Source organism: Poecilia formosa, unplaced genomic scaffold (assembly GCF_000485575.1).
Source record: "Poecilia formosa unplaced genomic scaffold, Poecilia_formosa-5.1.2 Scaffold36, whole genome shotgun sequence".
In the NCBI taxonomy this organism is placed as follows: Eukaryota; Metazoa; Chordata; class Actinopteri; order Cyprinodontiformes; family Poeciliidae; genus Poecilia; species Poecilia formosa.
In genome coordinates this window covers 2,069,844-2,093,354 of record NW_006799975.1, presented here as the reverse complement: position 1 = coordinate 2,093,354, position 23,511 = coordinate 2,069,844, and the positions used below count along the sequence as shown (strand labels likewise).

Below are 23,511 nucleotides of genomic sequence, written 5' to 3'. Positions count from 1 at the left end.
AGTATCTGGAGAGAACCCAGCATACACAGGGAGAACATGGAAACTCCATGTAGAAAGACCCCAGGCCAGGAATTGAACCCAGGACCTTCTTGCTGCAAGGCAACAGTGATACCAACTGTGCCACCCAGTTTTTATATATGTTATTTTATTTTTAATAAAGATGCTTAGCATGACAACTTGTCTTACATTCTTGTAGTTGTTTTTGTGCTTCCTCAGAGTGTCCATACTGTCAGCTACATAAAAAATACTGCAGAGAATGCAAGAATGCAAGAATGCTATTTGATATTCTTTGCACCAACACACCCAAAGTTATGCAAAAATAAAATTTGTAATTATCCCTCAAAGGACCAATAAGTGTTAATCCAGAATTAAAACTTATTCCATGTAAACCAGCTGGTTTTTATTGTTTTCTGAGTTATTTCCTTAAACCACATAAATAATAAACGTGCATCGCTTCCCTGTCCTTTTTAAGTCAACCCTCTCGTCTGTGAATCCACCAATAGGAACAAGAATGCACCACCTGTATGGAGTCGTTTGACCAATCAGCGAAGCCATCCCCGTTTCCTCATTCGTCCTGCCTCTTTAGGTGCTGCATTGAACACTTTTATCCCTCGCAACTAAGTATAAACCCTGTCCAGTTATACACAAGTTTTTCTTCTTAATGAAGTCAGTTTGATGTTTTGTTGGTGTTGTTGTTTTTTTTTAACTTGACTGTAATAAGATGGACATTGGACCACGGTATAGCTGGTAAGATTACTGACTCTTCTGTTGGCTGTTTTCATCGGGAGCCTCCTCAGAGACAGCGTCAGGGGCCCAGGCTGCCGAAGTTTGAAGAGCCCCAAACAAAGTGACCCGATCCAACTCGAAAGGCCGGTTTCTCGCGCCAGTCCAAAGAAATTACTACAGAGTGCAAACATGGACCTGGATAGGTAAGACAAAGTCATTAATGTTACTTCTATTTTTTTTTCTTTTTTTTTACACGCTGGTTTGAAATTCAGGCGTAGTACTAATAAAACCCCATCAATATTTAGATAATTAAGCACAACTAGAACCTAGCTTACTGGGGGGAGGGAGGAAAACCGCGTTGTTTTAAGTGCAACATAAGATGTGTTGGTTGCTAAAGCTTTTTTCTGATTCTAAATGATAGCAAATTCTCAAACGAAGATGTTTTTTATGGTTATCTTTTGAGTATTGTGTGTGACAAAAAATATGATTTACAGTCATAGTTTGTGTTCTTAGCCCATCTGAAATGCACCCTGTTCACCCAATCAGACAGAAGTTTGGTGAGAAACAGCCTGAGGCATGCCTGTTGGCTCCACAGACTGTTTTCCCGTGTTGACAGATTGACTTTGATCTGACACCCAACGCTCTCCGTCTCTTCCTACTTTCCCATCCCTCAACAGTAAACGGCTGGTAGTGGTGGTGCCAAATGAAATGTCGGTGGCCCCCCGCAGAGTGTTCAGCAGCGAGGATGAGGCATGGAAGAACTACCTGGAGAACCCTCTGATCGCCGCTACCAAGGCCATGATGAGCATTAATGGAGATGAGGACAGTGTGGCAGCTCTGGGGCTGCTGTATGACTACTACAAGGTCAGAAAGAACGGCTTTGCACGTAAAATAGTGTAAAAAAAAAAAGTGCATTTTTGATAATTAATTGACATTTAAGGGATGAAAAAGATGTACTTTTGACAGAGAGAGTGCAAAAATTTTGCAAGATCCCATTGGGGGAAGTTACTTTAGTATCCCTTCTACTGGGAATTCATGATCTCCACTAATGGACGTTTGTGTAGTATCAAAAACGTCTGGTTTGCTTCAGAGATTGTTTCACTTGCACAATAAATGTGCCAAAAATCTAAAGACTAAAGAAGAGTTCACTCTTGTCTTGCACATGGACAGCACTTATAAAGTCTAAAGTTAGTGAAAGGTTGAATGTCAAACATTGACAGGTAAATATTTCAGAATTCTTGTTTCAATATTACGTGTCTGCATTTTTTCAGATGTTTTCCGTGTTTCATTTTGAAAATCCCTGAGCAATTTAACCATATGTGCTGTCCATGTGTAAAGTAATGGGTAACTTTTACAGATCGCATAAATTATGATCAATTTACAGCACTTCCATTTAATTTCTTGTGTTTATTTTGATGTCTGGAGAGTTACATTTATCAAATGTTAAATTATAACTGAAACTATCAAACTACAGCAGCGACACAAACCTCAGATGGTGGAGACTTTATTATTATTATTATTATTATTATTATTATTTGGAGGTAATTGATTTTAGGTACACAAAATGTACCAAAAATCCACACTCTAATTTTGCAAGAGCATGGAATATAAAAAATCTAGACGCATCCTTTTAAAATGCCAGGTTGGCATCTCAAAAACGTTGTGACCAAAATGATTCCTTTCAATCTGTATATAAATACAAATACATATTATTTATTTCTTTTAATGTTAACTATAACCTTTTTGGCCTTTCATACACACAGAAACTCAATTACTTATAAAAAGCCCAGCCAAAGTGGAGATTTGAGAAAACTGTATGTGTGCTTCAGTTTCAGTTCCAACAACCACAACACCTGATTTACTTCACTGAAGTACATTTATCACTTTTCTTCAGACTAATTTGTATTTGACAATGCAGTCCCTCTAATTTCTTCATTAAAATTGAACTAGAACAGTCAGACGTTATTTGTTGTTATCAGAGGAATTTTAAATGTAGCAGGTGTGTATGTACTCCTATTTACTGTGTGTGTAGTGACTAATCCTCAACATGAATGATTAGGTTTGAACTGATTACAGTTTTCTTTACCGATCTTTAAAAAGCCTTACTGGCCGATTCTGATTTAGACCGCTATTGAATTTTATCGTCTTTCTCTGGATTGTTGCTAAATATAGCCTAAAAGTCGCTGAGTTGGTAACAGTGTGGTGACTAGAAGTGAAAGGGAAGTGAAAAAAAGGTCAGAAATGATCTCTTACTATTTAATATCACAATAATCTGTCATTTTAACGAGAATGACTTTAGACTTTCATACATAATTTTTTCCCCTTCTGTCTTTGTGTGGGTCTTGGTAATGACTTCAGGTTTTAGTTCTTATCTTTTCTGTTGCCTTAAATCCATTCAGGTTCCTAGAGAGAGGAAGCGCTCGTCCGGCGGTGTCCCGCCCCCGGATCCCTCCGCTGCTGTGTCCAACGCCTATGGCGTCCCGGAAGTCCTGGATCACCACAGCCAGGCCCTGAGGTCCATGCCGGTGAACCTCTCCCTGAACGGCTCTGCAGCGGAACACCACGGCTCCAAGCGTGCCGCTGCCGCCGTTGCCTCGGACACCAGAGGAGGAGATGGTAGAGGCGGCGGTGGCTGTGCTCCTCTCGCCCTGGTGAAGACGGAGTCCCAGGCGTCCACTCCGGTTTTAAGTTCCCACCTGGAGGAACCCAGAGAGCAGCTGAGGATGCTTTACGAGCAGAGCTGCTACGACTTATCGCCCTCTGGGTACCAAAAGGACGAGCAGAGCAGCCCTCCGGACAGCACGTATGAGGAACCACGGGATGAAGAGGTCAGGTGCCGCTTCCTGCATACGAGTTCTGTGTTCCCTGTCTTCTGCTCTACTTTCCGTTGTTTCAAAACACACCTGCTTTCTTTGTTTGTTACAGATTTATCACAGAAGTCGATCTTCACGAGTCGACCCATCCCTCCATCAACTACCAATGTGAGACTTTATGTTCAGACATAACCTTCTGGTACTAAAGGCTTAAATGAATCAGCCTGTCAGATAGGCCTGCCATGATGACAAAAATTACTGGGTGGTAAAATGTTCCAGAAATTATTGTGATAAACTGTAATATTGGGTGTTTGTTATTTTTTGAGACCGTCTCAAGAAATACATTAACGACATAATAATGCAAGTTTAGTTTCTCAAACATCAGTAAACTTTAATTTTGTAAAGATCACTAAACACTGGAACTTGAAGATATATTTTAAATATCCAAAATGAAACATGAGAGCCAAAAACAATAAATAAAACAGAAATTAAAAACACAAGTGAAACCATGAATAAAATGAATTATGAAGTCTCTGCAAAAAAAATTACCCTTCAGAAAATATTCATCCTCACAATGGAAATGATCAAGTTAATTATAATTAATTACAAGATTAATTAATGAATTGCTTATTGTGACTGGTTTACTGTCAGTATCATTTCCAGTTTAGTTTCAGGACGTGAAAGAAAACCTCATCCAGTCCAGGTTTTCTAACATTCTTTGCTTCAGATGAATTTCCTAAACAGGTTGAACTTCTTAAATCTACAAACAGTGTTTGTTCTGGAGCAGAACAAACACTGGATCACCTACCATCTGTAACTGTTTTTGTCCCTCCTCCTTTTCAAGTTCAAATTCAAAAATACGTTATTAATCCCAAAGGGAATTGAAATCAATTCCATTTATTTTAGAGGAACAAATGGATAGAAAACTTGTTCACGTCCTTCATTGTTTGAAGAGTTTTAGAAGTGTCAAATTGGGACACTAAATTTGCAGGCGTATCTCAAATAATGGCAAAATAAAAGTTTTTGTGAGAAACGTTGCACATTTCCTTTTCAGAGATGAAAACGGTTTTCTGTTCGCTCTTACTGGTTGGTCTCCAGCCATGTGGAGAATCCAACAGGTTTTTTTTTTATCCCTTTTCTTTATTTCCAGTGATTTCCTGTTTTCATCTCCAATCACCAGTTCTGACTAGAACCATAAACACCAGGTCAGCTCTTCACTGTATTGATGTTCAGGCCTGAGCTTTTCACATGTTGATGTTGGAAAGATTTTTTTAGCTGCAGGTTCATCCTTTACTACAGATGATCAAACATTCATTAATGAAACGCTACATTTTTTCATTTTGGGCAGTTTTCTTATTCAAGAAATGGATCGAATTATTTGTTTATTTGCGTCTTTTAATGTATTTCCAATATTGTCTAAAAAAACTTAAGTGGCTAAATGAAAAATCTGCAGAATGTTCCAATTTGTAAAATCTAATTAACTGATAGAATAATAGATTACTACATTTCTAGTTAGTTGCAGCCCTCAGTAATGATGTTGTAGAAGTTATCTCAGTATCTTAGTGTTTTAGCTGCAGATTCATCCTTTGCTACAAACAACCCAGGCGTTCGCTAATGGAATGCTGTTGTATTTTAGGCAATAAAATCTTTATTTTCTCAGTTTTAGAAAATGAATTGAATTGTTTATTTACATCTTTTGATGCTTTTCTAACATTGTATAAAAAAGCTTGAGTGGTTAAATGAAAAATCTGCAGATTTGTTTTTTGTTTCGATTAATCATCAGAATAATTGGTAGAGTAACTGATTGCTAAACTAATCGTCAGCTCCAGCCTTAGAGTGGAATACAAACCACATGATTTCAATTATTATTAAAAACCTTTCCATATGTTCACTACCTTGACCTGTTCGTAAACTGTTATGACAAAAACAGTTGAAGGATTTGACAACTCAATGTCTTGCAGAGACTGCTTCACCTACAGCCTGGAGGCCAACATGTCGCTGCGGCCGCGCCAAGGAGACGGCCCCATGGCCTACCTGAACCGGGGCCAGTTCTACGCCTTGTCTCTGTCCGACAGCGGCTACAGGTCGGCCCACTGTCAGCCCAGGGGCCCGGCTTCCAGCGGCGAGCGGCGCGCCTCTCTGGGAGGTTCCGACCTGCAGCGGGACACTGTGGTGCAGGTGAGGGATCCTCAGAGTCCCGGCTAAAAGCTCGACGCGCTCGGCCCTCGTCACGCTGCTTGACTGTGTTTCATCACGCAGAGTGTGATCATGGTGGTGTTTGGGGAGGACAAGTCCAGAGATGACCAGCTGAAGAACTGGAAGTACTGGCATTCCAGACAACATACTGCGAAGCAAAGGGTGCTGGATATTGGTAAGAGGATTTAATTTGTTTTTTATATATACATACATATACACTGCTCAAAAAAATAAAGGGAACACTCAAATAACACATCCTAGATCTGAATGAATGAAATATTCTCATTGAATACTTTGTTCTGTACAAAGTTGAATGTGCTGACAACAAAATCACACAAAAATCATCAATGGAAATCAAATATATTAACCAATGGAGGCCTGGATTTGGAGCCACACACAAAATTAAAGTGAAATGTTCCCTTTATTTTTTTGAGCAGTATATATATATATATATATTTTTTTTTACACAGGTTAACACAGGGATGGGCAATCCTGGTCCTCGAGGGCCGGTGTCCTGCAACTCTTGGATGTCTCCCTTGCCCAACACACTTGAATCCAACAGCTGAACTGCCTCCTAAATGCAGTCAGGTTCTCCAGAGTCCTGCTAATGACCTCATTATTTGACTCAGGTGTGTTGAAGTTGAGACACATCTAAAAGTTGCAGGAGACCGGCCCTCGAGGCCTGGAGTTGCCCACCCCTGGGTTAGCATTAGCTATTACTCTCAGGAACCGCTAACTTCCCCCCCTTACTCTACAAGAAAAACAAGGTGGGATCAGGCGGCACACCTGACAGAGAATCCCTCCACCTGCTGTGCGGTAAAACCGGATTAGATTTGAATAACAGAATAACAGTTGATGTTCGATTCCCACAGGAGTCATGTGAACAGACAGCCAGTGGGGCTGCATTTGCATAGACGTTACGGAGAGATGAGTGCAGGCCTGGATAGCGGCCATATCCTGTATGATCATTAAAGAGGCAGGCCTCAACCTGCGGCCTAAAAACTCAGGAATGAACCAGATCTGTCATCCACTAGTGGGTTTTTCTGTGTGTGGCAAGTTCACGCCACTAACGCTGCTGGCATGGACTTGCTGCACAGTGGGTAAGAGAGTGGAAATTAATACGTGACCGGGGCGTGCTGGGATGGTTTTATTTATTAATTTTTTTAGTTGGAAGTCGGATTAAGAAGTGAAAATATTTGCGCATCAGATTCTGATTACTCGGAGATACTGCATGTAAGATAAGAGGATAAGAGGAGGAACAAAAGTTGTTGAACTCATAAACTCTGCAGATTGTTTTGGCGAACTGCTAAACAACCTGCAGAGTTTATGAGTTCAGGAAAGTTCAGAAGGTTCGTTTAGTCAAATAGATTAATAAACTTTATATTTTCAAGCTTCACAAAAATATTAAGTACCAATATATTTTGATTATTTTGTCTGCTGAACTGGTGAATTTGAAAGTTTTTGGTTAAACAATGTGTTTTCAATTTGTGGAATTTTGAAAAATCTGGGAAATACTCCAGTTGAATCCATGATGTCACCACCATGTTGTTTCATTGATGGAATGAAGTGTTGACTTTATACTGCTGTATAATGTAATCTTCCCTTTCACCCACAAAACCCTTTGAAATATTCCAGTTAATCAATTTAACCTTAAACAAGCTGTAAAATAGGATTTTCTCCTCCTTAACTATTCACTGCTCTCCATATTCATCCAGAGGTTAAATATATTTCCCTCTTGTTCCTTTTTGGCCCAGGTTATAGAACAGAACCATCCGGCAGGTCCTCTTGTTGCTGGGTAATATTTTGCTGATAAATTTCTTATTAAAACATTGGAACGGCGGATTAATAAAGTGGTAAAACAATACTTCATAGAAAAACCCACAGACCAAATATATAGTGATAATTTTCACTTTCTACTCCTGGGTAAAAAAAAAAAGAAAGAAAAAAGAAAAACGTTTGTTATTATCAACTGATATTGATTTCCACCTTGTTGCTGTTTGTTTTGATTGGTCATTTGGTATTCGTTTGGTCATGTGACTGTGGAGTGTTTAGCTGTAGCAGTGTCAGTGTGTTGGTGATTTTACAATGTTGAAAGGGTAGGAAAATATATCTGTATCTAAATCTAACTATATCTATCTCTGTGTGTATAAATCTATATATATAAAAACATACATATCTCAGTTATCGGTCATAACAACAATATTAACATCGTACATTGGTATCAACTCAAATTTTCACATTGTCGCATCCCTGTCCAGTACAGCTTTTTGGATAAAACATCCCAAAAATAAGGTTTTAAATCATAATCATTTTCGACTTTAAAGAGCTTTTAGGTTAGATTCCCCTGGTTGTAATTTTGAGATTGCATTGAAATATTAAAAATGACGACAGATGGATGTCTGCCCCGGAGCTCCCCATCTGAAACGGTTCTCTTGTGTTTCCTGTCTTTGCATCCAGCCGACTACAAGGAGAGCTTCAGCACCATTGGGAACGTAGAGGAAATCGCCTACAACGCCGTGTCTTTCACCTGGGATGTGAGCGAAGAAGCCAAGGTAAGAGTCAACAGCAGCAGAGGCATGCTGGGATTTGAAGTTTTCAGAACCCGGCCGATTACCACGACGACATGCAGTCCAATATGTCCATCTGTCAGATCTCACATGAATTACAGATCCATTTTCAGTTCCATTCATTAAACTATTCCATGTTGAGCTTATTGTTGAGCATGTAAAAGCAAAAAAACAAAAAACAACAACAACAAAAAAACATTTTGTACAGCCTACTACAGACGTTCCACTTTAATTTCACTTGGATGAACACAGAAGCCATATTTGCAGGCAGTCTGCGGCCAGCAGCAGTGACCCCGTCCTCTCACACTCGGGCCGAGCGTCACTCTTTAAACGGCTGTGCAGAAACGCAGACTGGCAATTGCGGCTTTGCAGGTTTGACTGTAAATATTTACAGTTTCCCACACGCCTTCACTGCGCTCTGCTGGTTTTCGGCAGGTTTCTGCTGCAGCGCTCCCCTCATGTGTTCACTGTACCGTGTTCTTCTACTGCTTAGTGAACATGATTGCACAAGTGGTTCCATCTGAGACAGGATACTTTAATTATCAGCATTTTCTTATTTCATATTATAGCTGAAAAAAATTGATTATGAGGTACAGCTGAAACCAGAAGTTTACATACCCTGAATAACTGGACACACACACAGTTTTTTTTTTTTAATCTCACTAGACTAAACTTCTCTTATTTTAAATCAGTTAGAATTACCAGAATTATAACTATTTTCTAAATGCCACAATAATGACAAAAGAATATGTCAGATATTTATTTATTAATGTCTTTGGCTCAAACGTTTCTGTGCTAATTTACAAACCGCGATGTGTTTTTTTCTTTCTTTGGAGTAATGGCTTCTTCGTTGCTGAGCGGCCTTTCTGCCTTTCTGCCTTTCTGCTTTTCTGCTTGTGCTGCTGCAGAAAACGTTTCACTGCGGATGCTGAAGGTTACACAAAGTTTTAACTTTTATTTTGGGGTTGATTTGCACATTTTGGACCAGAACCCGTTCATCTCTGGAATACAGAACCCGTGTCCTTCCTGAGCGGCGTGATTGTTGTGTAATGTTTGAACAGGTGAACGTAGCTCCTTCAAGCATTGATAAATTGTTCGTCAGACTAGTGCAGCTCATCAATTCTCTTCCAAATCTTGGCTGATTTCTTTTGACTTTCCCATCGTGAGAACCGTTGAAGCGGTGTATTCCAGGTGTGTTCCAGGTGTATTCCAGGTGTGTTCCAGGTGTATTCCAGGTGTATTCCAGGTGTGTTCCAGGTGTGTTCCAGGTGTGGCCACCGTGTGTCGCTTTGGATGTGACCTCATTTTCTGTATTGCAGTAAAGGCTGTGAGATTCACCATGATGACTGTGTTAGGATGGAATGAGTTAGTGCTCTGTGATTTCATCTTTGTATTTTTTTCTTCCTTATTTTCTGAATAATATGAAATGATTAAAACATGCACTCTGACATCTTTTAGCTTATGATTTATCTTTTAAACGCTTTGCTGTGGCAATTGGAGTGAAATTAATTTCCAGTTGCTCAAAGCATTTATTTCACCCATGTTATTACTCAGTGTGACTGCCAGTTAATGTCATTATTATATCAGTAAAAAACATCCTCGGACTTTAGTGCTTCTACTTCTGTATGCGTGCGTTTTAAATCTTTCTACTCAAAATGAAGTCTTCGAATCTTTAAGTCAACACATTAGATCAACATTATTTGTTTTTCCACAGCCCTGCCATGCCCAGCCTTCCCTGGGTTTTGACTAGACCTTGTCTGTGTAAATCTGCTGCAGTTACTTCTTCAGATTTCACTTTGCAAACATTACTGATCTCTGATCTAGAGTTTTGGGATCATTATTTGGCACAAGTCTTTTTTTTATTTATTTATTTGCCGCAGTCTGTTGTTGCCAGGCAACAGGCTGCTCCATCCTTATTGCTAGCGAGTCTTCCAGCAGCATGTTTGTGTTTGTGTTTGCTTTGTGGCTGGCGGAGTGGCGGACGGCACCGAACTGCCACTTCACAGAGTCCTCTTCAACTTTCCACTTTTTACGAGGGCATTTGAGCGCCCTCACACAAACACAGCAACCCTCCTGCACTCAGAAACTCACACTCACACACTCACACACACACACACACACGTTTGTTTTGCTATCTTTGTGGGGACTTTCCATTGATTTCCATTCATTTCTACTAATTTCTACAGCCTAAACCTTACCTTTACCCTTTTCCTAACCCTAACCATCACATACCTAACCCTAACCCTAACCAAAACTCAATTCATACCTTAGCCCTAACTCTGACCCCTGACCCAAAAACAGGGTTTCCCCTCGTGGGGACCAGGCTCAGGTCCCCACGAGGAGCGATTGGTCCCCACAACGTAGCATATGTCAGGAAAATCGTCCCCACAAGGTATTACAAACAAACACACACACACACACACACACACACACACACTTCCACTGATGCTGGCAGCAACGCATGTGGCGCTGGTGGAGGAACTGTAAATGGCTTGGGTCGGTGGAGGTGGGAATCGGCGGAGCTGTGTAGGAGGCCCATTTGCGCTTTAGGCTTTCACAGAAATCAGCCCTCACCTCTGCAGGTTGGGGCACGACGCTGTTGATGCGGCGCAGTGGGAAAGTGATCGCTGAGCCGTGGTGAGAGCTCACCTAACCGTTATCCATCTCCGCCGACCTGTTTGCTCAAGCCGCCCGTCCCGTTTTACTGGAAAAATCTACTGGTGTTTGTGTTCAGTTTATGCGATTTGGCATCAGTCATGAGAATATGTTCCTCCATGTAGGTAAATTTGTGAGACAGCCGCGTGGAGGAGTATTTACACTGTACTCTGCCGGGGCCGAACTGTGATTTTTCTGTTTTTTTTTTTTGGGTGTGGTTTGAGTTTTAGAAGTTGAACCAACATGTTGATTTTATTTGAAGTCTTTGAAATTGAGGCTTTTTTTTTTTCCATGCCTCCCTCCACCTCTCCAAAATGTGAGATTTATGAGAAGTGGGGCTTGTCTGGATGGCTCTGTGAACTGTTCCTGTTCACTTAATGACACTGTGACCTTCTGTCATCACTGTGCACTAAATCACTCACAGATTCACAAGAAAACAACTGATTTATTTGTCGATGACTGACAAAAAAAAAAAAACTCTGCTTTTATCAATAAAATATAACTTTGTTTCTATAACAGCCAGCAGAGTATCGGTTAATAAACCCAGTTCTAACAGTAATTTCTCTCTTTAGTTGTTTGCTTTATGAGTTTGTTGCAGATAATTTTTGGAGCTAGTTTATTTAAAGACATTGCTGCAACATGTTGAAGTTTGAAGACATTTGGTTCTTCACAACTCTCTTCAAATTCAGACACATTTTGAGATCTGGGTTTTGACTAGACATTGATTTCTTTTTAAAAAATTTTTAGTTTTGTTTTCAGCCATTCTGTTATAGTAATTATCCTGCTGATATGCCAGTTTTGTGGCTTTGCTCTAATTTGACCAGAGAATACAAACTTTCTGGGTTCTCATGGAACATTTTTTTCCACTCATCAAACCTGTCGATGCTCTCACACACACACACACACACACACACACCTCTCACACTCAACCTCTCACACACGCTTACTGCTTTCTTCTATTTCGCGAAGTCTGATGTAAGTCGTGGATACGTTACAAGACTTTGATATTTTTTTTAAAAATGATTAGAGGTTTACGTGAACAGACTGTTCTTGCTTCACGACTTGGGGGAAAAAAAAAAAAAGAGGTTCCAACACATGTAACAACTGCATCTGCTGCTGGATCACAGACTGCCGCAGTTTTCAGATTCTCTTCAGGTCAGTTTGGAGACGGTAGTGGAAGATAGTCTCAGGAATTTAATTTGGTCTCCACCAATATAATGGTTATCTGCCTAACAATAGGTGTGCTAAGTGTGTTGTGGCATCGCATTCAAACAAACTTGAGGTTGCAATTGCTGCTTAGGTGGATCAACAAATTATTAAACAAAGGCTAAATGTTATGTCTTGGTTTTCTGTTATTAATAAATTTGCAAAACACTCAAAAACAGTTTTTTCTGCCTTACCATAATGGGGCATTTGAGTGTAGAATTTTGAAGAATGAGATTAATTAGACACAATCTGGAATAATGTAGCAAAACGAATCAAAATACGGAAAAAGTGCAGTGATGTGAATACTTCTGGATGATGTGAGTGTATTAAGGGAGCTGCCTCAACCTTAACACTGACTTTTTTTTTTAGATTTTATTCATAAGACTGATAAATCCTAAACTCATGAACACTACCACTATAATGTAGTTTATTCTAGCTGTCAGATTAGCTACCGGTACTCTGACCTCATCATGACTTCAGGGGTAATTATGGAGCTCTTGGGGTTTTTAGCAGCTTCTCCAAACAATGCTGCAGGGAACGTTCTGGAACGTTCACTCCTTGGAAGACCAGCAGCCACATTAGCGTTAGCTTAATGATGGTTAGCAACAGCTGCTTCTCTAATGGCATTGCAGAGGTCTTTACATGTTGGGGTTATGTTAACACTCACCTAGCAACTGTCAAAACTTCACATTTTTTAAAATGGAGTCTGTCTGTGGATTGAATAACAGTACCTGGCCGTCTGCTGCGTTACCTTTTAGATTCAAGGCAAGGGTGTTAACGCAGTCACGGAGAACAACTGTGATGGACTGGCAGTCACAGAAACGTGGTTTTCTCTTGTCTGTACTTGGCAGAATAACTTTATCAGTAGGGAGCGACCCAAGCAGCCTACACAGTCCCAACACCGGTGGAACAGATGAATGTTTCTTTCTTTCTGCCTTTGGGAGGAAGAAAGAAACTCCTGTCACATCCCACTCATCCTGCTAGCTCTCCAACGTGTCCAGACACGGACCGTGGATTTCTTCCCACTTTCCTTTTCTTTTTACCTGCATACCAACTATAAACAGAGAGGTGTTTACCGAGAGAGCTCAAAGTGCCATGGCATTGTCAACCAGGTGGTTTTTATCTGATCAAGTGTGGGGAAATGGTACTTAAGGGAGGACTAAGACTGTGATGGCACATGTTGGCAGGCTTTAAGGCTAACATGTAAGGAGTTGCAGATGTGAGTCAGATGTGTTAAAGGTTAGTCAGATGAGGTATTCTTGGAAGAGATGACTCTTTGGTACATTCTTGATGGGAGGGAGGGACCCTGGTTGTGATGGTGTAGAACCAGGGCTCCTCGTTTTGCTGAGGTGGGATTGACGACATAGGAATTGAGAACCAGTTCTCAATCATCTCACCATGATTAACGGTAAAAAAAAAAAACCTCCTTAAAACTTAAACGTAACGTTCGAAGAAGAAGACAAACAGTCTACATGCTGCTTTTCATGTTAACTCGGCTTGCAGAGGAAAAGCGTTACTCCCTGAGGTAAGAGCCCAGAAGGAACGATCTGATTTGAATGTATTTTGACACACATCAAGGCCAGCAAATCGTCTGGATTTGCATGATGAGCTGCTACACTCAGAATGAGCACCAGGAAGGATCATGATTGAGTTGCAGTTTCTGAGGCATCCCTGAAAAAAGTCGAGTGAAGATCATCAGCTGATGTGTTGCAGACAAAATAGGGAAATCAAATAAAAGCCACCTACTGGTGGTTGTATTATAAAACATAAACACATGTCACATGTGTTCCTGGTGTAAACATCTGAGGGCTGCATAATCACCAAATTGGCTCCAATGGAGGCAGGTTCCTTTGGGTCCTGTGGACGAATAGGGAAGTCCCACCAGGTGAAGCCATTAGGTTGTGCAGTTCGTCAATCTTACCTTCAGGAAGTTGATCTCAACAGAGAGGGGTTAGAACTTTCAAAATAGAAGCCTAACTAAAACAAACTTTTTATCAACCAGGTTCTTGTATCCAAGAGATGCCTTCCACCAAGCACTGCCTTTATGTTTATCTCTCCGTCCTTCTATCAATGCAACCTGCGTTTAAACAACAGTTGTGAACATCTGTAGAGCTGTTGTTTAGGCCTGAAAGCAGAGGCTGTGATAGTGATCTGGGTTTACTCAGGAGCAGTTGTGACAGTAATCAGGTATAGCCATCATAAACACCAGGAAGTGTCAAGATCATCTTTTCAGATGATCCAGTTTAAATAAACACAGTTCTGACTCGGGCCGCACAATCGCCACTGCAATTATGTTGCAGAGAAAACATCAAGTTAAAGGCTGAAATATGCAAAATTGGAGAGACGTAGGAGAATGTAGCATAATGAGGAAAAGTGGTCAGTCTTTCTTTCAGTCTACAGCAGCATACTTCTATAAGCTTTATCAAAAAAAGGAAAGTTTTAAGCCTGGTTGTGGAAGTAGACTGGGTGTCTGCCTCATGGACTAAAACTGGGAGTCTGAGAACTAAAGGCTCCGTCTCCCATTCTCCCTTTAGAAGCTCTAGGAACCAGCATAAACCTGCAGTCTGAGAGCAAAGTGCTCTGTTGGGAACATACGGACCAATCACATCTCTGATGTATGATGGAGGTGATTATTATATATGTGAAAAGGAGAATCATGGATTTAACAGGGAGCCAATGAAGGGAAGCTGAAACAGGAAAAAATATCATCTCTCTTTAATTTATCAGAACTCTTCCCAGGTGTTTTAAAAGAAGATACTTCAAGTGTTCACCTGTCCACCATCAGCAGCAGCTCAACGGTCTGATCGTGGTTTAAGGTCTGACGTAGTTTTTTTTTTTTTGTCTTTCTGTCCTTCAGGTCTTTATCTCTGTCAACTGTCTGAGCACAGACTTCTCGTCTCAGAAGGGAGTGAAGGGCATGCCTCTGATAATCCAGATCGACACCTACAGCTACAACAGCTGCAGCAGCCGGCCCGTCCACAGGGCCTTCGCTCAGATCAAGGTCTTCTGTGACAAGGTGAGGGAAGGTCAAGGGCAACGGGAGCTGACTGTTCAGCGTGACTGACTGGACCCGGGTGGAATCGTTCTTTTAATTACTGTTTCCCCTCTCCTCCCCCCACTGCAGGGAGCTGAGAGGAAGCTACGCGATGAGGAGAAGAAGCAGCTAAGGAGGAGGATAAAAGGTGATGCATGTTGTTTTGTCCTAACTTAAGCTCATTTGATGTAAAATGATATTGGCAAACATTTTTTTTATGGAAGCAAATGTTTGTACGATACTTTAGAGGGGCAGTATTACCTAAAGCCGACTTTTTTGAGCTTTACATCGTGTTCTAATTTTATCCCCTCATCAAAAACATGCTTTGATTCTTTCATGCATGTTTGAGAAGTCCTTTAATCTCCATGGCAACCATTCAGCTGTGAAAAATGCTAAATGGCGTCTCGAAGGCAGTGCAGCTCCTCTGCTTCTGCCTCACAGAGCCGCACTTCCCCAGAATTCCTCCTCTCAGATCCTTCAGACTATCCAGCAGCAATTAGCAAACACTTGTTGGAACTGCGCATCTGCTGAGCTCATTATAGAAGCTACTTCTCAGTGGAATGCTGGTAAAAACGTCTAAGGGTGAACAGAGGGACCATTTGACCACTTCCTGAAGGCGGAGTTTAAGAAAGACAGAACAAGAATTTTTAAAGAGACAGAAACCTAATTTCAAGGTGTTAAGTTACAAAGTCAAACATTTTTTCAGTCATTTTTGATACATATAGCATTTTTATAACAACTGAAGTTAAAATAGTTACTTGTTAGTGCTGTTTAATAGCTCAGTGTCTGAAAAACACATTCCCACCCCTTTAAGAGTTTGCTTAAAAACAAATGCTGAGCTCTCTTTCTCTCTCTGTCTGCCTCTCTTAATTAGGAAAGAACAGCAGCTTGGGGCCGAGCTCCCCCATCAGGAGGGCTGAAAGCACGCTGTTCAAAAGCATACTGGACCTGGACTCCCAGCCAGTCCTGTTCATCCCCGATGTCCACTTCGGGAACCTGCAGAGAGCGGGGCAGGTGAGAATCCAGTCGATTTGCTGACACATCCGCCGTGACGCTCGCCGCCTCCGTCTGGGCGAGCGCTTCTCACTTCTTTCTGACGCTTCCTGCAGGTGTTTGCCGTCAGCACTGATGAGGTTCTTGTGGAGAGGTGAGCATCACTGGTTCTGTTAGACATCCTGCCTGCTGCAGCTCAGTATGACACAGAGGGTTTGTGTTCGACTGTTAAGATGTGTTGTCCTGAAATGTGGCGCGACAGGAAAGACTGGAAACAAAAACATTTGTCTGAGTTCTAAATAGTTGATTTTCAAATCAAGTATTAACATTCTGGGCTGTTTGTCTGTTCATGTGTTCATCAGAGGGCTGCCTAAGAAGACGATGTCAAGTCAAGAAGAGATCTGCCCACCGCAGCCCAAGAAGTCCAAAGTGGAGCCTGAACGGAAAGGTGAATAATCCCAGTCAGATTCTTGTTTTTGTTTCAAATATAGTTTATTCCATTTTTTAAAAAAGTTTTGCTTTTCTCATTCTGTTCTAGTTCTGCTGTATGTGAGGAAGGAGTGTGATGAGGTGTTTGATGCCTTAATGCTGCATGCCCCAACCCTCAGAGCACTGATGGAGGCGGTGAGTGATCAGCCTCTTGATGTTCAATGGTTGAAATGTGGAACGCTTCATCTGGACCTGGAATACTTTTAATGTGTTTTTTACTTTATCTTGACAGATTTCTGAGAAATACACAGTGCCTGTTGAGAAGATCACTAAAGTTTATCAGAAAAGCAAAAAAGGGTGAGAAAGTTCACAGACACAAGACGTCCGATTGATGACATGTGGTTAACCATAGGGAAGTATCAGCTTTCGCTTGTGAAAGCAAAACACATACTAATGAAAAGTAATATAAACTTAAGGTTTCAAAAGGTCGCTTTTCTTCCACCAAAATAATTAATATAACATTGAGGAAAACATAATTGCTGTGTTTATACAAACATGATTGCCATTGCAGTGGAGAATGTAAATGAAAGTGTGATTTCAAGTATGCAACAAGCTAAAAATGGTCAATAAAGCTGCATCAACATGACGTAACAGCATAATAAACTGCTATTGCAGCATAATATCCAAAAGTATTAATGTAGTTGTGTGTAGGATGAAAGTTGGATCCATAAGCTTATGCTTTGGGTATACAGTAACTAATATTTCAATGAAACTACATAATTTAGGATATTTCTATTTTAATTTGTAGGAAAGCATATTTTCTGGTGTTTACAAAGTTAAGTCAAACTAACAGAACACCACAGCAGATTGTTTATTAAAGTGCTAGAAACGACAACGTGTCTACAGATGCTAACATTCAGAACTTGAAGTTGTAACTTCTTAAGTCACAATTGGATACATGGCAAATTGAAATGAAAAGTAACAGTTACTTATTTTATTCCTTGTCTTTTTGCTAACTGATACAGTTTGACCAACAAAATGAAAGCTATTACTTGATATTGTCCCCAAAATCGTCAGTTTGCTAATTGTTGTGCTAACTACAGTTAGCAATACAAATCCGTAGCAGTGACTCTCTCTATATCTTACATGCTTAAGTACTGTAGCAACATGTTCATTAGAGATATGTGTGTGACTGATTTTATAATGTACAAAGTGAGGGAACTGCAAATAAATAGGGTTTTAATGCAGCTATCTGCTATTTATTTGGCAGCCATATTGGATATTAGCTTTTCAAATCAGGATTTCAACTTCTGGGGATTTTACTCAGATTATGTGACTTAGGACTTGGAAATTTTGACTTCAGAGTAAAAATGTAGCACACCATTACATCTGTTTCTAACAGCCGCTACATGATTACGTATGCATGTTATCATGCTATGTTTTGCTAATTTGTCCTAAAAATGGGGACTGATGTGGACATGTCTTGTTTTGAGTTGGACTGGAACTGAAAACTAGTGGTGAGGATTAAAAACTAAATGGCTACCATATTATGTAAGGTTTTTAAATTAATTCCAAGCTGGGCAAAAACATTTTGATAAAGTTAATATATATAACGGCATAACCAGGAAGTAAGGTATTAGCTATAACTCTGGCTCTGTATTCTGTAGTCTCTTCCGTTTTTAACAGCATTCATTGTTTTCATGAACCACAGGGTCCTGGTGAACATGGACAACAACATCATCCAGCACTACTCCAACGAGGACACCTTCATCCTCGCCTTGGAGAGCTCAGCCGACTCGTTTCACGTCACCCTGTCAGAAATCTGACCTCCGTCAGCCTCAGTGCTGTATTCAGTCATTACATTATATGGACAGAGAAGATACCTGCTGAGTGAGGCAACAGAACTGGGTGGACACTCACAAGCGTTGCAGGTAACCGTAAAGAACTGCACCAAGCAGAGTTCCCTGAACGCCACGCGGTAGTCTTAGCCAGGCTGCCTGGTTAAGAGGAGATTTTTTATACAAAGAGCCAAAACATTCGGTATACGAATGTTACCTTGTAGCAGTTGCTTTCTGAACCGTCTTTTTATTCCGTTGGAGCCGGTAATATTCCAGATCTACATAAAGCAACATGCTGGTTTGCTGAGGTTCCACAGGATGAACACAATAAACACTAGTGAGGTCTGCTGTTGGCGCCTCGTCTGCTGATGTAATGTGATCTAGCATAGCATTATTCATGGTTGAGGCACATTTTCTATGTTTACAGCTGTACACGATGTCTCTAGAAAGTAGTTTCTATGTTTTTCCTTGTTTTAGTTTGCTCTGAATTTATTCAGATTGTATTGTTTTTTTGGCATGTCAAAAGTTTGCATGCGAGTTGTAAATAGATGTCTCAGAATTTTAAAATGACATGATAGCAGTAAAGATAGTTTTTTTTCCTGGGTTCTTTCCAACATTATTTATATTTGCTCCAAACTGAAGAGGTTTATACAACTTTCTGCGATTTCAGATCAGAGATTTTTAATCTAAGCCTTGAATTTTTCTGATTATTTCCTTTGGATTGGAGTACCATATAAATATAGTAAGCTGCTATCGGTGCAGTCCTAGTTAAAACACCTTTGAAGTTCCACAGAAACATGTTCTGGTCTGATGACAACGTTGATCATTGTGGCCATAGTTCCAAAAGCTACGTTCAGTACGAAAAACGACACCGCATGTGACCAAAAGAACACCGTAGCCACGGTGACGCATTTCTGTTGTGCAGGTCAAAGGTCGCGTGAGAGGTGAAACGCACAATAAATGATCTCAGTTCAATTGTTTTTACATTATAAAAGCCTGACATTTGAACAAAAATGCTTGGGTTTTTACGTCCAATGTAAGACAGAATCACAATTTAATGAAACAAAAATGAACCACACACACACCACATGAATATGTGCACGCAGTATGCCATAGATTTAATTCTTGCCTTTTAATTGACCAAAAAAAGAAGAAAAAATAAGAGAATCCTGTGTTTCAAAACGTCAGTCACTAAAATACAGGATACCTTACAAAACCTACAAAATTCAACAATTACAAACATTTTGTTCAACATATAACCATCCCATAGTATAAATTTATACAATACTGTTTTGTTTTTATTTGGCACTTGATCACAATTCGCTAATTTGTATTTGACAGAAATATTACACCTGACGCATTTCTTTTTTTTTTTTTCCTTTTGTAAGAAAAGCTTCTCCGTGTACATTTATAAAAAACAGTAAAAGCGACACATTGTGACAGCATCGTTGCAGTAGTTCGAATTCTCTGCTGGTCTTCTTTAGCATTTTTCTGAACATTCAAAGCTTCTCGATGCTCGGTTACATTCACGGGGCGGCTTCAGGTGGATCCTGCTCAGACTCTCCTCCTGAACGCAGGGCGAAGCCGAGCGAGGAGACGGAGGCGATAAATCCGAGCGAAACCTCCCGCACGCATCCGGTGGGACGCGCTCGATGTCTGACCAACAGCCCGTCGTTCCGCTGGCAGTTTGAGTATCTATGAACTTATAGTATAAACACACATGCGCCTAAGTCACATGCAAACGTGTCGTGTTAGTTTACATGCCCGTGTACCCAACGACTACATGCAGCATTTCATTAAACAAGTTAAAAGAGAGTGTGAGGCGTTTCTGTGCGCCTCACTTTTTAGTCGAAATAAAAGAATCTGGTCCGCATGCTTGATATCCGGTGACATTTAAATAAACATCTTCTATTATTATTATTTTCATTATTATTATTTCACCACAACTTTGTTCGGAAGCGAACGTTCTGGACTACATGGAATTGCTCAATGAGCTTAGGTGCACTTCAAAAGAAATACCTACACTGTACTCGAAACACCTGGAAAGACTAAGGTGTGTGTTGTGTGAGAAGCTCGAGCGCACCAGCACTTCCTGTGCTCTTACTTCCAATATTTCAAAAATAAAACATAAAGGAACAGACGGAGGGAGAGGGACGCTCGTCACAAAGTCTAAGTACGGATCCGGGAGCATATGCATAGTAGCATAATGTTACGCGATGTGTCCGTTCCAGCACGATATATAAAACAAACAGTCTATCAAGTTTAAAAACAAAAACAAAACAAACACAAAAAAACATGTCTTACGGTAGAAAAGAAGAAAATGAAAGCGGGACTCATTGTGAGCGAAGGACAGACTTCACAGGTCCTCTCTTGCTCACCTACAGCACGTGCTGTATCTCTCTCTCTCTCTCCCTCTTCTGCACGCGCTCAGTCTGTCGCACGCGGCGCTCTGTGTGGACCTAACTGGAAGTTTCGAGAGAACAGAGAGCCAAGCAAAGACACTGATACAGAGACTCCAGTTTACACTGCATATATACACACAACCTACGGTAAACCTTCTCTACACTCTAACAGGCCTACAGGAGAACTGAGGAGATTCATTACAGTCAGAAAGGGGCGGTGAGGGTGGTCTGTAACCGGAAGTGGTGTGGATTTTGCCTGGATTTCAGACAGACAGCTGTTTAGTTGGTGGGTTGGGGAGAGGGGCGTAGAAGGAATATTAACGATGAATTAGGCTCCTGCGGCCATCTTTAAAAAGTCCTCAGTACATGTTGAAGGCCTGGATTCTTCTTCATCTTTATCTTGTCATTCTTCATCATCAGTCTGCTCCATAGTGCAGAGTTACAGGCATGTAGAGTCACCCAAAGAAGCACTGTGAAGAAAACAATCTCAAGTCAGTCAATGTGTCTGTGCGCAGATTATTTTAATATCTGTGTGGATCTGCATGTCTAGCAAAGCCAATCACACCTCCTGAATTTTTTCCCTTTCATCGCTTGCTGACAAGCGTCAGTGCTTTTTTTTTTTTGTCAAATTAAAACTATCTTTTGAAAATGACATCCTGAAAGCAGGTTTCACTGAACTCATAATTCTGTATTAAATTTTTTATTAGTCGGATATAATATTCTCATTTTAAATGTCATTTTAAATGTCATGTTTTCATTTGTAAGTGGAAAATCCCCTTCGATAACAGAAATAAAGGCTTTCAAACAACCATCTGTGTGGAATCGATCTATATAATGTGTGGAAATCTGTTAAAGAAATATGTATATTTTAACATTTTATTAGGAGAAAATAAATGAGTGGAGATCAGGAGTGCTGTCCCTTTAATGCAGAGCTCAGATGACACGCTGTATGTCAGTGTGTTGTTATTGCGCAGTGACAGGATGCTTTCTCCAAGCTGCAGTCGGTCTGCAGCATCACTCGGTGAGTTCTGGGAAGTGGGCCTCGTGTTAATCACCACGGCTGGGAATCCACTGACTCACACTGAGGTCACACCGCTTTCCCTCTACCTGTTAGAGCAAACTCACACTTCACCCTGAGTGAGTGGAAGGTAATATCTCACCAAACACACTGTTAAAAAGTGCTACTCAACCCATTATGTTAAAGGAGCTGCATAAAAAGCAACTCTCTTTTTTTTTCTCCACACAGCGTTTTTTTTTTTTTTTTTTCATTCAGCGTTGGAGAAATAACAAAATGTCTTTCAATGCAAAAACTAATTCTTCAATTATTGTTGATCTACTTTCTACTTTAGCACATTTGAAATAGAGGAAAAACTAACCCAGAAGTAAGTTTTCAGCAAGTTGTAGGAGCTTGTTTTAAGTAAATAATTCCTCAACATGGATAAAAAAGCAGTTCAGCTGGGAAATTATTTCACTTACAAGACATTTTTCACATGTTAAAAGTAAAATAATCTGCCAGTGGAGCTAGTATTTGTAATCATTATTAAGTTACTGTTTACTTTAAAAAAGCTGATATATTATTGGTGTCCACAGTGTGGCACGAGGGCCATTTGTAGCCCTTGAAATGATTTTGATTGGCCCCATGACAACGAGTCAACAACGGTAAAAAAACTTACTAACAAAATAGAAAACAACTTACGACCCCAAACATTTGTAAATTGTTTTTTCGTTTTTCTTTTAATAAGGCAACAGTCCAAAGTTTATTGTTTACGTTTTGGATCATTAAGGATTTATAGATTTCATAAAAATGGTGTTTACTTTCAAGTAGGTAAAGTTTAAAAGGAGAAAAATCACAATAAACTCCTTTTTGCATTTTAAAGTGAATGAATTTTGCAGCCTGCAAGTAGTTTCCATTTGCCAGTTTTGGCCTCGTGGGCAAAAGGTTTGGACACCACTGACCTTTAATCTGCTGAAAAGTTATTTGTATGTTACTTTTGTCTTATTTACACTATAAACCAGATAAAAAAATTACTTGGTGAGATTTTGTGTTTTTGCAGTGTTCACCATTTGTTAGGCTGGAATCTGGGAAACTTTTACAATACGCTACAGAAAACGTGAATCTGACCAACCTACACCTGTCTTTCTAAGCAGAGATGGTGAAAATATAACTTTAAAATAAAACTGAACCAATACACTTTTAATCCAATAAAGTAACATTTCACAAATGTCTATAAATGACATTTAAGGGCTTTAAATCGATTTTTCTGCAGGTTTATCTCCAGCCTACCAGGTCACCTCCTACAGCGCTGCAGCTGAGCCCTCCCACACCAGCAGGGCTGGCTGCCGGGGAGGAACCAGGCTTCGTGGGAGAAGAGAACAGCCTGTGAGGCTGGACCTCTGCCCTGCCTCGGTTACATCAGCACCGCAGTCAGGTTTGCACGACTCTGAACCCATGAGGCGTTTCTGCTCTTCATCACCTGTCCTCTAACTGCCTCAAATGAACTTTTAGTGGAAGAGACTGATGGAGAGTTAGGCTTACAGATCGCGGAGCTGCCTCGGGTTTAGAACTGGCCGGCGCTGCTGGGGTCGCACTGCAGCAGGCGGACGATGGACGGGTCGCTTTTTGCTCCTTTGATGAACTCTTCCAAAGACAGT

General features: G+C 40.5%; 2 protein-coding genes and 1 long non-coding RNA gene across 4 annotated transcripts in view; 2 read left to right on the top strand and 1 right to left on the bottom strand.

Moving 5' to 3' along the window:
* Positions 1-520: 520 nt before the first annotated feature.
* On the top strand, positions 521-20,722 carry LOC103136977 (grainyhead-like protein 2 homolog). 2 transcript variants are annotated; one of them, XM_016670654.1, is made up of 16 exons: positions 521-621; positions 789-929; positions 1,404-1,590; positions 3,126-3,554; positions 3,652-3,707; positions 5,501-5,717; positions 5,799-5,910; positions 8,193-8,287; positions 15,021-15,179; positions 15,288-15,345; positions 16,072-16,211; positions 16,307-16,344; positions 16,553-16,638; positions 16,729-16,814; positions 16,912-16,976; positions 18,331-18,445. In XM_016670654.1, exons 2-16 carry the CDS (start codon positions 916-918, stop codon positions 18,443-18,445), a joined length of 1,857 nt encoding a protein of 618 aa, XP_016526140.1. In that variant the 5' UTR covers positions 521-621; positions 789-915. The 2 variants fall into 2 exon arrangements, with proteins under 2 accessions (XP_016526140.1, XP_007550523.1); XM_007550461.2 differs by having other exon boundaries at positions 552-929; positions 18,331-20,722.
* On the top strand, positions 9,093-9,952 carry LOC107836042 (uncharacterized). The gene is made up of 2 exons (XR_001661898.1): positions 9,093-9,482; positions 9,516-9,952. It is a non-coding gene; the product is annotated as an uncharacterized LOC107836042 (long non-coding RNA).
* Positions 19,571-23,511, bottom strand: part of ncalda (neurocalcin delta a) — a 40,964-nt gene continuing 37,023 nt past the window's right edge. Inside the window, exons 4-5 of the mRNA XM_007550462.2 lie at positions 23,396-23,511; positions 19,571-21,329 (exon numbers count right to left, since the gene is read on the bottom strand). Coding sequence (XP_007550524.1) covers positions 23,418-23,511 — 94 coding nt within the window. The 3' untranslated portion in view covers positions 19,571-21,329; positions 23,396-23,417. The remainder of the gene's footprint in view (positions 21,330-23,395) is intronic.